The 13,478-nt window shown below is 39.9% G+C and overlaps 7 protein-coding genes across 7 annotated transcripts; 2 read left to right on the forward strand and 5 right to left on the reverse strand.

The window, feature by feature from the left end:
• Positions 1-1,679: 1,679 nt before the first annotated feature.
• On the forward strand, positions 1,680-2,213 carry EAE97_008428 (uncharacterized protein; the record flags this gene model as incomplete). Its single annotated transcript, XM_038878943.1, has 1 exon — positions 1,680-2,213. The coding sequence occupies one exon, from the start codon at positions 1,680-1,682 to the stop codon at positions 2,211-2,213; it is 534 nt and encodes a 177-aa protein (XP_038730025.1).
• A 2,333-nt stretch (positions 2,214-4,546) lies between these two features.
• EAE97_008429 (uncharacterized protein) lies at positions 4,547-5,350 on the reverse strand (the record flags this gene model as incomplete). The annotated part of the gene is made up of 1 exon (XM_038878944.1): positions 4,547-5,350. One exon carries the CDS (start codon positions 5,348-5,350, stop codon positions 4,547-4,549), a length of 804 nt encoding a protein of 267 aa, XP_038730026.1.
• An 883-nt stretch (positions 5,351-6,233) lies between these two features.
• EAE97_008430 (uncharacterized protein) lies at positions 6,234-6,920 on the reverse strand (the record flags this gene model as incomplete). The annotated part of the gene is made up of 2 exons (XM_038878945.1): positions 6,234-6,887; positions 6,909-6,920. The coding sequence occupies 2 exons, from the start codon at positions 6,918-6,920 to the stop codon at positions 6,234-6,236; spliced, it is 666 nt and encodes a 221-aa protein (XP_038730027.1).
• Positions 6,921-7,345: 425 nt separating this feature from the next.
• Positions 7,346-8,127, reverse strand: EAE97_008431 (uncharacterized protein; the record flags this gene model as incomplete). The annotated part of the gene is made up of 2 exons (XM_038878946.1): positions 7,346-7,386; positions 7,419-8,127. The coding sequence occupies 2 exons, from the start codon at positions 8,125-8,127 to the stop codon at positions 7,346-7,348; spliced, it is 750 nt and encodes a 249-aa protein (XP_038730028.1).
• Positions 8,128-8,649: 522 nt separating this feature from the next.
• EAE97_008432 (uncharacterized protein) lies at positions 8,650-9,279 on the reverse strand (the record flags this gene model as incomplete). The annotated part of the gene is made up of 1 exon (XM_038878947.1): positions 8,650-9,279. One exon carries the CDS (start codon positions 9,277-9,279, stop codon positions 8,650-8,652), a length of 630 nt encoding a protein of 209 aa, XP_038730029.1.
• Positions 9,280-9,971: 692 nt separating this feature from the next.
• On the forward strand, positions 9,972-11,360 carry EAE97_008433 (uncharacterized protein; the record flags this gene model as incomplete). Its single annotated transcript, XM_038878948.1, has 1 exon — positions 9,972-11,360. The coding sequence occupies one exon, from the start codon at positions 9,972-9,974 to the stop codon at positions 11,358-11,360; it is 1,389 nt and encodes a 462-aa protein (XP_038730030.1).
• A 460-nt stretch (positions 11,361-11,820) lies between these two features.
• EAE97_008434 (uncharacterized protein) lies at positions 11,821-13,425 on the reverse strand (the record flags this gene model as incomplete). The annotated part of the gene is made up of 3 exons (XM_038878949.1): positions 13,345-13,425; positions 13,054-13,281; positions 11,821-12,996 (listed from the first exon to the last, which is right to left on the reverse strand). The coding sequence occupies exons 2-3, from the start codon at positions 13,246-13,248 to the stop codon at positions 11,821-11,823; spliced, it is 1,371 nt and encodes a 456-aa protein (XP_038730031.1). The 5' UTR covers positions 13,249-13,281; positions 13,345-13,425.
• Between the last annotated feature and the right edge of the window lie 53 nt (positions 13,426-13,478).

Here is a 13,478-nt window from a genome sequence, read left to right on the forward strand (position 1 = left end):
TTTTAGATCTCTTCGTTTTTTGATGGAACATGATATGTGTGCATGCATGGAAGTTTTTGATGGAATTCTTTGGGAACAGTCATCGAACACAGGAGACACCATCGATGATATTGATTGGGATCTTTGTGGATGAATTTTGGCCGGCGTTCATCTAGCGATGGATGGATATGCTAAGTGGGAGGGTGGATGGGGCTTAAAATGAAGGGGGTGGGGGTTGAAGAACACAGCTGGATGAAAATCAACTTTAGAATGGATGATCGGTCTGGGTACCTACCCGATAGATGTATCGTGGAGTGTTGGCAGTTTGTATTTATACCGAAACAAAATTTAAGTGGAGTGAAGAGTGAAGAAAGGAAAACAAAAGACAGGAGAAAATAATGGGTTCCGCTGCGGCTCCAAATTGTGATGTGTATGATGTGATCAGTGGAGATTATGCGTGGGATTGTTATGACACATATAACTTGTTATGCCTTCGAGTGTGGATATCTTTCAGTAGGGAGTCAAAGCGAAGAGATAGAACGGGGAAAGAGGATAAGAGAAGATAAGATGTTCCGAGTATTCCTACAGGGCAGAGAGGTGGAAGTGGGAGTGTGGAGTTCCTGGAGGATAGAATGGCAAGTGTTTGTATCGGTGTTCCTAGTGGAAATCTTGATGCTTAATAGCTGAGTAGGAAAGGGTGTGAAATATTTGTATTTCGGTTGGTTAGATCGGATGGGTTAGGTGAGATCAGGCTGGGTATGGGATACAGAGGATCTACGGAAAAGCCATCATATATTGAGGGGGAAACAACTGAGTCTTTGAAAGCGAGGAAGAAAAATTGGAGGTGGGGGATCGGGGCACGGGGTCTGGTAGTTCGGGGGATCTATAAATGGCGCTGTTTGAGCTGTAGAGACTGTAGTCTTCTGTGCGATCTTGAGGGGCTATAGTTGATGGATAACGTTAATTTTTATCTGGAAACGTTCACTCACTGGTTATCTTTTCATTTGATTTTTGTGTCTTTATCATACTTTTCCCATTCTACCGCATAAGATGGTGGTTTATATCAGTGGATGTGAAATTATACCAAGTGGCTATGTGTATGCCCGAATGACTAGGCGAATAAATGAAAATGGATCGGCTTCCCTGAATTCGAATCGAGTTGGGGTTACCCATCTTTGGACAAAAGTGAAGCTTAGGGATTATGGTTTTGGGGTTATAATATGGGTTAGGGGTTATCCAAATAGGACATATAAAAATTCTGTTGATTCGAAGGTCGGCCCTAGGATAGACGAGTGGAATAACGTGTAATGGACTCATTCATACTCACTACTATGAATCGAATCAAGATTGACCTGATCATATTGTTACTGAAATTCATATGTCTGAGACTCATTGCGCATGCATTTTTTGCCCACTTAAGGGTCTACTCTCCTTCTCTCCTTGTTCCTAATTCCACCCCTCTTTATCCACGTCAAAATTAAAAAGTTTCATCAAATTCCAGAGACTTTTCCTCAATATCACAATTCCTAATCTCCGATATCGTTAATACTATTGCGTGCAAGCATACTAGTACTAGGATCTGCATCAACTGCGTCTCAAAATCGACTGCGAAATCAAATAATTTGCAAGATCCAAGTCGATATACAAGCTGGAACTAAGTAAAGTCCAGAGTTTCGTCGAACTCACCAAATCAGAAAAATATGTCGTCTTACTCGGGTTCAAGCACAGGCCAGACGCACTCTGGTTCGGGCGCTGGCTCGGATCAAATGTTCTTCAGAGTAGACTCAAGCCGAGCTTCTTCTAGATCAGGTTCAAGTCGGGCGTCTTCTGGCTCGTTTTCAAGCCATTCATCAGTGAGCACAAATCCAAGTCGAGTATTTTCCAACTCAGGCTCGAGCAGTTCGTCAGTGAGCTCAAACTCAAGCCGCACATCCGGCAGCTCGGTCTCAAGCCAAATGTCTTATGGCTCAAGCTCAAGCGGAAGATCATCCAATTCAGGCTCAGTGCAATCAGCGGCTGACGAATGGGAACCTTACATTGATACCAGAACATACGCACACAGAGGACATAATAAGCTTGGCTGGCCCGGCCCGCGACTTGGAGAAGATCCACTCGTAACAGCACATGCTGATAAGACGAGTGATAAAATGGAAAGGAAGGCTAAGGCAGAGAGGAAAATTCAGTCGGAAATGAGGAAGAAGGGAGGTTATTACATTGAGGATGATTCCGCATAATGTGTGTTTGTGAAGGATAATGGAAGGTATTTAGACCTGGAAACTAAAAATCGACGATATTACATAACTTCCAGACCTCGAGTCATATTCTGAGTGTTGTTCAGAAGATTGTGAGGTTGATTCATAGATGATAATTGAACTAGTGACTTGATTTTATGACTTTGTATACTGAATTAATTTCCAAGAATCATAGGTCTGTGATTGTTCACATCAGAAGAAGATGAGTAGCGAGGACTCATGAACTCTCAACATTCGTTTACTAAAGGGTTGAGTTCCCGCTTGTTCGTACCACTGATTTTCCTTCTCTTTGGTAGGATAGAGAGGCAAGTTTCCGAGTTGATGAAGTTACAACGAATGCATCGAGGCTAGAGATATAGAACCAAGTGGAAATCAAGGGGTAATGATTGTTCTCTAGGCCTATGAATCAAAGCCGTTGTTGTTACAAGATCGTGTCTATGATCATACAACTACAAAAAAGGACTTGTGAATATCTCTCGACCTGTCAAATGAGATATCTTAGAAATTACAACAATAATCAATTAGATATCAAATAATCAAAAAAATTGAGTTTTGATATTAAACAATTGAAGAATGAATTTATTAAATGTTTAGAAACTTGGGAAGTGTCCCGTCAATCCATGCACCCACTAGTAGTCGGCTTGCAGGTCTTTGAAATTCATAGACTACAGTACTAGGCCACTTATATCCGACCCCCCGCTTATTTTATGGTGTTATATATTACACCACCCTTTTTCAATATTAAATATTAAATCAATCAAGAATTATAAGATTATGAAATTTGAATAAATAAATAATATATTCTTATATTATTGATATATATAAAAATTATTTTATTATTGACTTTTAATTTGTTAATATTTAATATACTAGTTATTCGCTATAATATAAGTCTTAATTCTAAAAAATATATTAGTTTTCGAATTATTAAATAATTCTTTATTTAATATATTTCAAATTATTTATAGATAACTTTTTAATTTTTAATAAATATATTCTGATTTGTTTTTATTAATAGTAATATCAGGAAATATCTTATATATTTTTATCTTTAGGATTTATTATATATATTTTATAGAATTGAAATTAGGGGAATAAAGAGATTAATTTTTTAATAAAAGGATTTCTTTTTTTTGAAATCAATCTTATATTTTATAAATATAATAAATAGAAATATTATTCTATATAAATTTATATTTTGAATTAAGCTTTTCAAAAATAGAGTTTATTTTAGTTTTAAGAATCTTAAAATAAGATTTAATATTATATCTATATTTTGTATTCTCAAAATCCCTATTTATTATATATAGATTACTTTTTCCAATATTCCAAAAGCTTTTCTAATATATAATCTTTATATTCTTATTTGTATTATATATTTCGATTATTTCTGAATCCCATTTCTGAAAGTTAATATAAAAATATTATTTTGATCTTTTTTTTTTTTTTTTTATAAAGTATTTATTTAATTATATAATTAGATCTTATTCTTTAATTGTTAATTCTTTATAAGCTAAATATTATTTAAATTATTTAATAGTATATGCTGATATAAACTCTAATCTCTTTTTATATCTTCAATTGATTATACTATATTTAATCAAAATCCTTTTAATGATTTTAATACTATAATCAAGCTTAATCTTTTAAATAATTTATTTATATATAGTTTTCGGAAATAATTGTATATATTATAATAGTATTTGTTTATTTTGTTTAATATATAATTTAGATTAATTAATATATAATAAGTATATATTATTGTTATATATTAGATTTTGCAAAAAAATGTATTATATAGTTCTATAAGAAAGTTCAAGGCTTTTTATAATTCAATAGAAATTGAGACCTTTTTTTATTTTACTAATTATTTTGCTGTGTATATATGAAATAAAATACTTATAAGGATTATTTTATGTATTTCTAATATATTGTGTATTATGAATTGAAAGTATAATTAAAATAATAAAATGTGATTATGGGAGTGTAACGTGTGAAAAAACGCGTTTTGTGGAGTTTCGGCTAATAGAAGTGCATGGTGATTGTAGTGGTGTAAATAACTGCAAAGCCATCCTATAATTACAGATAGCTTCCTGGAAATTATCTCATGACTCTCGAATTTATTGTATATATATTTAACAAATTAAGAGAACAACAACGTATTTCAAAAGCTCGAGAATAGGGAAAAATGTTGTGTAGTTGTAATATCATCGATTTATTATCTACGACTAACTGCCATTTCTCAATTCCATCGTTCATTCTCAAACACTTTACTTATCGTTCTTTATTACATGCTGAAACCCCTTCGTTACATTTTATTTCGCATTTTCCATTCTCATGTAGCGATCCAACGATCTTGTCCTGGTCCGAAAGATGGCTAGTGACCTTCGCCTTTCCCACGCGTCATCACAGTCTTCTATGGGTCGTTCCGGAGGACAAATTATGGCCCATGGATAATCAAGCTCTTCGGAATCCCCCCTGAGGCACAGAAGCTCGTCCCAATTTGAATCATAATCATAGAGTTCGTAATGCGACAAAAAATAGGGAGGGGGTCGGCATGCAAAGCGTTCTGGGATGCGTGGAACCCGATGTGAACTCGGTGCCTCATACGCCACAGATAGAAAAGTTTGTTCCTCGGGTTTCGTGACAGGTACAGAATTGGAATCATGTAGTTGGCGATGAGTTTCATGATGCTCATGACGATGAGAAGCATTATTTAGGCACACAAAAGAAGGAGGTGGTGGCGTTGGCGGTGGTGAACCAGATTGATATTGATCCTCGTGTTGATTCTTGGGCGCAGGCTCATCATCCGACTGCAATGTTTCCGTAGACCACGTATCACTGTCAGCGGATTCCTGGTCTGTGTATTGATCTTCTTCTCCACTGATCTGAGTTTCGGATTCGACGGACGAAGCTTTAGATGTGGTATCTGAGCCTCGGTCAGCGAATGTCGCTCGGGCTGGATGACGATCATTTGCTCCATGGAATGACGTGCTAGATTGGCCGTCGGGAAACATATAATCCTCAAAGCAATCGTCAATCTGCACGATGGCCCTCTGCTCTTTGGGTGCTCGAGGAGCTCTGTTTGGATTTCTCTGTCCAACTGGATTACGCGTCATTGTATTGGTATGGTATTGATTTGGATTCTGGATGTTGATAAGAAGTTTTGATTTGATGGTTGTTGTTCATGAAGAGAAGCAAAAATAAACAGCATCTGGAGGGATACCGAACGCTTAAGTGAACAAAAGCCAAAGAATTTATGACTCCGCAAAGTGTGTACATTCCAAATATGAACAATCGAAACCGATGAAGTCATTTATACTTTAGTCTAGCAACAAGCGCAAATGTGTAATATTAATGACTCGAATCTCTTGAACTGATCTCTTGAACTGATCTCCTGATTTCGTCACATTATCTCGTACCTTTTTCACACATCCATTTCTTCTACTTCTACCATTTCTTTCTCATCGGCTCCCTGTTTTCGTTCCTTGCCCTTTCATTGCTCTATCTCCTTCTTCGTATTTCCATTGCCTAGATTTTGCGCCTCGAGTTTTTGGTAAAGAAATTGGGTTAGATATCGAATTCTATATTGATGGTCAAAAGTGTTGGTCCTGAAGAAATTTGGGGTTGATGGAGGGAAGCGCCATCAATGACTTTAATAGCAAGATAGCAGCATTTAAAGGATCCTTTGAAATACCCGATGTTCCATCCGAGTAATTGGAATATGACTGAAATCTTGATTTGGGGTTTCTGCTGCACGGTCATACACATAAGTTTGTAACATCAACGCTTTTGATTCATAGTCCTCAAGAGTTTTTAACACTCCTCAATATACTGATTCGATATTACTATCCCCACATTATCTGTCATGCCCTCCTATCAAATGGAAAAAATACCCCCATTTTATATCACTCTGGCTTCCTGTTTCACTTTCTGATGCATTTATTGTCAGCGCGCTGTCTGGTATGTCTAACCTTTCCCAATCTTGTATTCAAAAAAAATTTATATCATTCCGGCTTCGCTCCTCAAGAACCTTCTGTACGCATCATTTCCTTCAGCTGTTCTAAACTCAGTTACTTGAGCCCCCCAAGCACCAGTATACTGATCTGGTCTCGCGGTGCTCGTATAAGCATTTCTGTGGCGCATAGATGGTAAGCCGGAATCCATTTGATATCTGGCGGCTGGTGTAAAAGTACTTTGATTCCGGAAGACTGAGTAAGTAGGCGAAGGGGGAGAACGTTGACGGCTGATTCTTATACGTGGTGGAGACAGTGGAGGCGGTGATGGAGAGGGTGTTCGATACTGATGTTGTGTAGCATAAGCCGTGGGTAGAAATGACCGTTCTCCTGGTTGCCTGATGTGTACAGAGTTCGGTTGTCTTCTATACCGTGGTTGATGAGACGTATAACGGGGAAAACTACACTCGGCACTTCCAGAAGAAGTGTATGCTGGAACTGATCCATAGTCACTTCTTTCTCGAGATTGATCTGACTCGCTACTTGAGGGACGAAGCCTAGTGCCAGAATTTGGAATGGTAGAAATAGGTCGCTGACTTGTATATTGTCCATCTTTCCATTGAACTGAATGACGATCATCCTCTGTTTCCGTGATATCTTCTAGCTCAAATTTATCATCACGACGAGGCTGGAATTCGGCCTGTGTTTGATATCTTTATACGACGTTAGACATCCTTCAATTTTTTGGTTGTATTCTTTAGTGCTGGTTTGTATTGTTCTCTACTCAAACTATTGGAAATACTTTTACCAAGTGTTGATTCTTAAATCTACGGTTGGATGTTGATGCAGTCTTATTGTTGTTGATAAAAAGAGGGAAACTAAATCAAAAAATCCGGAGAGAAGGGACCCTTGAATGAATAAAACTCCATGCAATGCGCGAGTTCTCGAAATTCAAAACCTGAAAAGTATGAATGGAAACGATTCAAGAAATGACTAAAAAATTAAAGTGATAATATCATCGATTTTGATTGGTAAGTCTAGCAATTACTCGTCCTCCCTCTAGCTTCTTGTTTCAGTACACTCCTGGGCACCTGCTAATAAAATGTCAATCCCATGATTCATTTCTATCCTCTACTAAACTCGCTGTTGTCTTTCCTACTACCTAAATTCTCCCTGTTGCCCTCCGGCCTTCTCCCTTGCTGTTTTTCTCGGAATTACATACTCAACCTACTTAAACCCATCTCCAATACTTGCGTCTCTTCTCCCCGAGTCTCCAACAAGCTTGTCTGATCTAATTCTCTATTCTCAGACTTTTCGCAGCTGGTAAACGGATCCCCTCTATCGAACCTCTTATTTGAAACCTTCAGGGAACTTTTGCGAACACCATACGGAGCTGATCTTACACTTCTATACTGTGAAAATGATGAACCAGGGTGACTTTGACTTCCACGAAATTTAGGAATGGAACGAATTTCTTTGATGTCTGTAGTAGGAGTTGCCGGTCGCACAACAATTGTAGGGGGGGATAACTGGGACGATAGGACTGGAGATCGAGGTGGTGCATTCTCGTGATGCTTGACTTGAGTGTGTGTATTACAGGGGATATGACGTTTGTACACACGGTTTGAAGACGAAAGCGCTGTATCTCGCTGAGATCTGGCTCTTGGCCTTGAGCTGCTAGACAAAGTCTGATCACGACGCTTAGAAGGAGGTAGGTGTCGACCAGGCGTGCGTTGCTCAGGTCGGGCAGTGGAATACGAGCTAGTAGATGCTACATAGCTCTCGTACCCGCTGCCGCTTGGAAATGGACTAGGTGGATCCTCTTGTCTTCCTCGCCAACCACCTTGTGGTGGCTGATCCATTCCTACGGTTTCTCGACCTTGTCCTGCTTCAAGACAGCTTTCATGATTATCTCCTATGAAGTTCCAAGCGCCAGACATCTTTCGATTGAGTCGTTGATTCCTATTTGAAGGTAGTTTGGGCTATGATGTTACAATGACCGATTTCAAATCAAAAACTTAAAGCCGCTGAGTTTGTGAGGTTTAAATGAGTGTAGAAAAGCGGTCCAGAAATTTTGGATAATCTGAACTCTTAAGTAGCTAGTATCTACTTAGTCTATGAGTCCCTGGGTTGAATTTTTGAGAATCATAGTAACAAAATTGCATGATTCGGTGAAATCTGCAAAAGATGACTCGAGAAAATGACTAAGAACCTGACTCGAAGGAGTACTTGAGGATTGAAAGTTGTAATGTCATCGATTTTTGAGTTCTAAGTCTAAGCATTATGTATGGTTCCTTTGTGAGCATATTCCTGCCATATCTCCTAATACCTGCGATCAAAATCCTCCACTCGCCATCCATCACTCGCTTCATGAATTCGCTCTCCTGATGATGCCGCAGCTCTCATATTCCACGTGTCTTGCTGATTAATCGACTTTTCCTATCGATTGCTACCTATCTTCTTTATCTTGTCCTTCTCTCATAATATTCCGCAGGCCTATGAGTCGCTTGATTGTACCTCGCACTTGCACCTACACTGGGTCTGTCTGTTCTGGCAAAAATAATGTTTTTTGGATAGTCTTGATTCGGCTTCAAATGCGCATTGAGACTGTAAACCGCGTCCCTTTCATGATAACAATAAGATAAGAAGTAGTAATTTGATAACATCTCAGCGGAGGGAGGTGGAATGTGTGTTGCATCAATTGTCGTAGGTTGGAGTGGAAGCGAATGCTTCGCAACAGAATTCTTATATGGAGCTGTTTCGACATGTTTTCCAGTATAAACAGGTTGAGATTGGTGAGCTGGCATTGCGCGTTGAGATGAAGAGGATGAAGAATTCGCATACCTGTAACCAGAACTTGGGAAAGGACGATATGGTGGAGCTTTTACGTATCCATGCTGCGCACCTGTAAATTGGGTGCCGTATTGCGCGTTGTATCGAGTTTCACTCGAAGCATACCGAGATTGAGATTGGACATTTGAAATAGGGCCATATGGATCGGTGTAGACAGGTCCTGAGCCTTGATGCGGCTGATCTTCTCCCCCGATGAGACTTTGGCTACGCGGATCACCATGATCATATGCACGAGACATTATTCAACTTGTTCCTTGCCTTGGTAGTGAAACGAGTGCCGGACTTGAGGTTGATCACCGAATGTATCTTGGAAGGCTTGGTTTTTGTGCTTGTGAAGTTTGATGTTGTTGATCAAAGATTGAATTTTGATGTAGAAATTCGACGAGTGAAACGTAGATTGAAAGAAGTCGAGCTCTAAGTAGCCAAAAGCCACGCACTTTATGAGTCATTGAAATACATATTCAACTTGAGTAATCATGAGTCCATGACTTTTTTATATTTTTTCTACGGCAATAAACCCATATAACAGCACATCATGTAGTAGATAGATCGGCTTGTTTTATTTTTTCAAATAGTGATTTTTCAGTTCTATTAAAATGATAACATTTTGGGTTTAAAAAGAAGAAAATAAAGCCTTCTTAAGTGAACTTCCTATATGAATCTTTTAATTAAGTGAACTCGAGTCATTTCATATCGAAATTTATGAAACGGAATCATAACTCAATGAAGATTTCATCATTACTTATTTCACTGGTGTATGAATCTCAAGGCTCAGAAATTTTACCCTCAATTTGGATACTTAAACGTTCAGCTCTCCATTATTTTCCAGCTTTACTTTTCCCTTCCCTTTTGAACGTCTGAATCAAGAGTTCCATAAACAACAAGATTTTCACAATCAACCATAAAATCCAAGCCAACATTCGAGGGAAACATGTCTACTGTAGAAGAGTCCTTCAGGCCTAAGGGTGGAGACTATCCAAGATCAATACAATCAGCCGCCTCAAGCGTGTCAACTATGAGACCCAAGTCTTCCACACGACGATCTTCTAAGAGCTCGGCAGCCTCAAGCGTGTCAAATCCGAGATCCAAATCGTCCACACACCGATCTTCTAAAAGTACAACTTCGCGCAGACAACTTACGCCTCAGGATCCGAAGACTCAAACTAGCAATACACTTGTGGATGACTATAACAGAAAAAGACGACCAGGCGCTGCAAGCACGTATGGACAATCCAGCAGTGGATCTGTAGCTTCAAGTAAGCCAAGCCGACTAACGAGACTTTTAAATGGATTTTCCAACGGCAATAAGGGTTCGAGTAGCCAGCACAGCTCCCCCAGATCAGCACGTTCCAGCTCTAAAGCTCCTGCCTCTGTACATGCGTCCGAATGCGGACCCGTGGCTCCCAGTTTTGCGCGTCTACAAAGATTATCAGCCGCTTCCAAATACCCGATTGATCAAAACGCCCACATAGAATCATGGCGTCAAGCTGTAATTTCGGATGAACATGAACAACAAGCTTTGGTGCCATTTGAGCAACCGAGAAATTCGGCATCTACAATCAAACATCCAAAGCCCGATACCCGTTTAGTTTTATTTAAGCCACCTGCAAAAGCTGCATCCTGCAGCGCTCTAGTTTCGCAACAATCTTCATCCGCCCCGCTCCGCGACGATCATGCAGCTCGAGTCGCACGTAAATACCACGCCAAATCGAGATCGGAATATAGTCAATCGAGCTCCGGCAGGTCATCTGGAAGTTCTCGTGCTACGAGTATAGATGGAAATCGCAGTGAGAGGCAAGAACGACCGCGACTAAGACAATCTTCTCATAGGTCCAACATTCGAACTCAACGTCCACCTCCCCCTCCACCTCCCCCTCCACCTCCACATCTGCCTCCACATCTGCCTCCACATCCGTCTCCACATCCGCCTCCACAATTTCAAGGTCCTCGGGCTCCGGTTCAAGCTCCACCAGAACCGACATCTGCTCAAAGATATACACAGGAACTGCCACCATTCCCCCGACCAGAACTACATTATGAATCTCGCATACCACAATCTCACACAGAGCATCTACAGAGACCACCGCCTTCTTGGTCTTGCCCACCACCAACGTATCTCCCGTACACAATCCTTTATTCTCCAGAAGATGAAATTGCAGAATTTGAAAGAGAGAAATTACTTACAATGCAAAGGCTTGTCGAAGTTAATGAGAGACTTCATGTGGAAATGGAGAGACACAACGATAATGTAGATGCTATGCTTTATCAACCCCCTGTGCACCATCCTCTATGTTCGTTTCTTCCAACCTGTAACATTTAGTGCGAGGTATTTAGGTTAGTTATGCTCAGACATATTGTGGAGGAATATGATCTCAAGAGTATGAACTTTGAAGGAAGGGAAGAGATAACAGGATTTGTATTTTTAAAAGTTACAATCGATGATATTTTATACCCAATTGCACGTGCCACATGAGCTGATGTGACACCCCAATCCATACATGGTCCATCTCAAATCCATGCTATAATGTAGACGCAAAAGCGCAACTTGAGGGCCCAAAGTAAAATATTTGTATTGTTTTCGTATAATTCTGCCACTTGATATTAGGTATATTGTATCCTATAACCCCAATGCGATGTACAAATGCAGACCCATCAATGGCATTTAAGATATCATTACCATGACCTTCACACCATGTAACTCCTATTTTCATTTCCATTCCATATCCCCTATTACTTTGTACAAACCCTTTGACGAAAAGGCAAATCAGTAGTCGAACCGCTCAATCATCATCACTACTCTCCTCACTACCCAAGAACGCCAAATCATTCTTTCTTCTAGCCCTAACAGAAACCTCCATATCCTCATCGTCGTCATCATCCTCACTCTCTTCGTCATCATTTCTGGTACTGCCGCTCTTACTTTTGTCATCATCGTCATCATCACTAATCTCACTCTTCTTCTTGTCCTCTTTAACACCACTTCCACTTCTTCTAGAGCTTCTACCCATTCCCCATGCTTTCTCGCCTTCCTTCACTGCTTCTAGATCTGCCTGTAATTCCCTCATCTCCTTGATTTCTCTGGCTCTGCCTTCACTAAAACGTCCAGTCATACCAATCTCCGTCAGCATGTTCTTCAAGTGTTTGATTTTCTCATTTTCTGTTTCATATTTCTTCAATTCAAAAGCCCAAATTTTGCGAATTCCACACTTGACAAGTTGCGATTGAAGTGTTTTAATCAACTGTTCGTTGGGTGTAAGTTCGGCCGTGGTCTTGGCCTTCGCGGCTTTAGGTTTTGCAGTCTTTGTTGTTTTAGAGGGCTTGGACGAAGTAGATTTGGATTTCTTGGCACGAGATTTAGTGGTTAAGGGTCCATCGAGAACGACAGACATGGCAGAGGAGTCAGAATCGTTGCCCGCGGCTTCTTCTTCTGTTTTTGGGAGAGAGGATAAGGATGAATCGCGGATCTTTGGAGACGGGGGTTTAGGAGATTTTGCCTCGGATTGAGTGATCGATTCGATATCAGATAATTCAGAACCAGAAGTTACAGCCTCTTTCGCTGCTGGTTTCTTAGTCTTCTTCAGTGCTACCTTATCTTCATTGTGGTCGATTTCGTCATCCGAAGTAGCTTTGGCAGTCTTGTTAACTTGCTTCTTTGGTTTCGCTTTTAGCTCGTCTTCGCTCATTTGGGAACCAATATCTGATAACTCTGATTCCGCAGGCTCAGAAAGTTCAGATTCAGAAACGGGGGTTTTCTCTTTCTTTTGTCTCTTTGGAGGAGGTGCTTTCTTTTCGGCAGAAGATCGTTTCGTTGGCTTCGCAGCAGGTGTAGCTTTTTTGGCAGAGGTTTTCTTGACATTCTTTGCTTTCACAGGCTCTTCTTCTTCCTCTTGCTCTTCTTCTTCCTCTTGCTCTTCTTCTTCCTCTTGCTCTTCTTCATCTCCTTGCATCAATTTGTCCTGCAGTTGATAATTAGAATTGATTGTTAAACCGAATAGCTGTAACTCAGAACTTACAACTTCGCCCTTAATAATTCCCTTGCTTTTCTCCTTCCACTTTCCTTCATTCAAGAAGCCATCCCTCAATTCGTATTCCTCTTCTACTTTTGTTCTAATAAATCGTACACTTAATTGATCTTTCTCGTCGCTGTGAAATACATCGCGAACAGTCTTGGAGAGTGCGTTCGTCAAAGCTTTATCGGAAAGTGGCATTTTGTGTACAGAGATGGAATTATGAAGTGAGCACTTGATAGTGAAGGATGTTAGAACTTGAATTGGATTCCACCAAATTGAAAGTCTAGAAAGTACCTAGGTAGTATTTTTTCAATACTTCTGATCAAATCGCGTCGCGTGTGAATGGAGCTTTTTGGATCGTCATTCAGTGAGCGTTGAAGTGGAGATCATAATCACTTTAAGTAGAAGGCGGTGGATGGCAGAAATTT

Source organism: Botrytis byssoidea (assembly GCF_014898295.1).
Source record: "Botrytis byssoidea strain MUCL 94 chromosome Unknown BBYS_018, whole genome shotgun sequence".
NCBI lineage: Eukaryota > Fungi > Ascomycota > Leotiomycetes > Helotiales > Sclerotiniaceae > Botrytis > Botrytis byssoidea.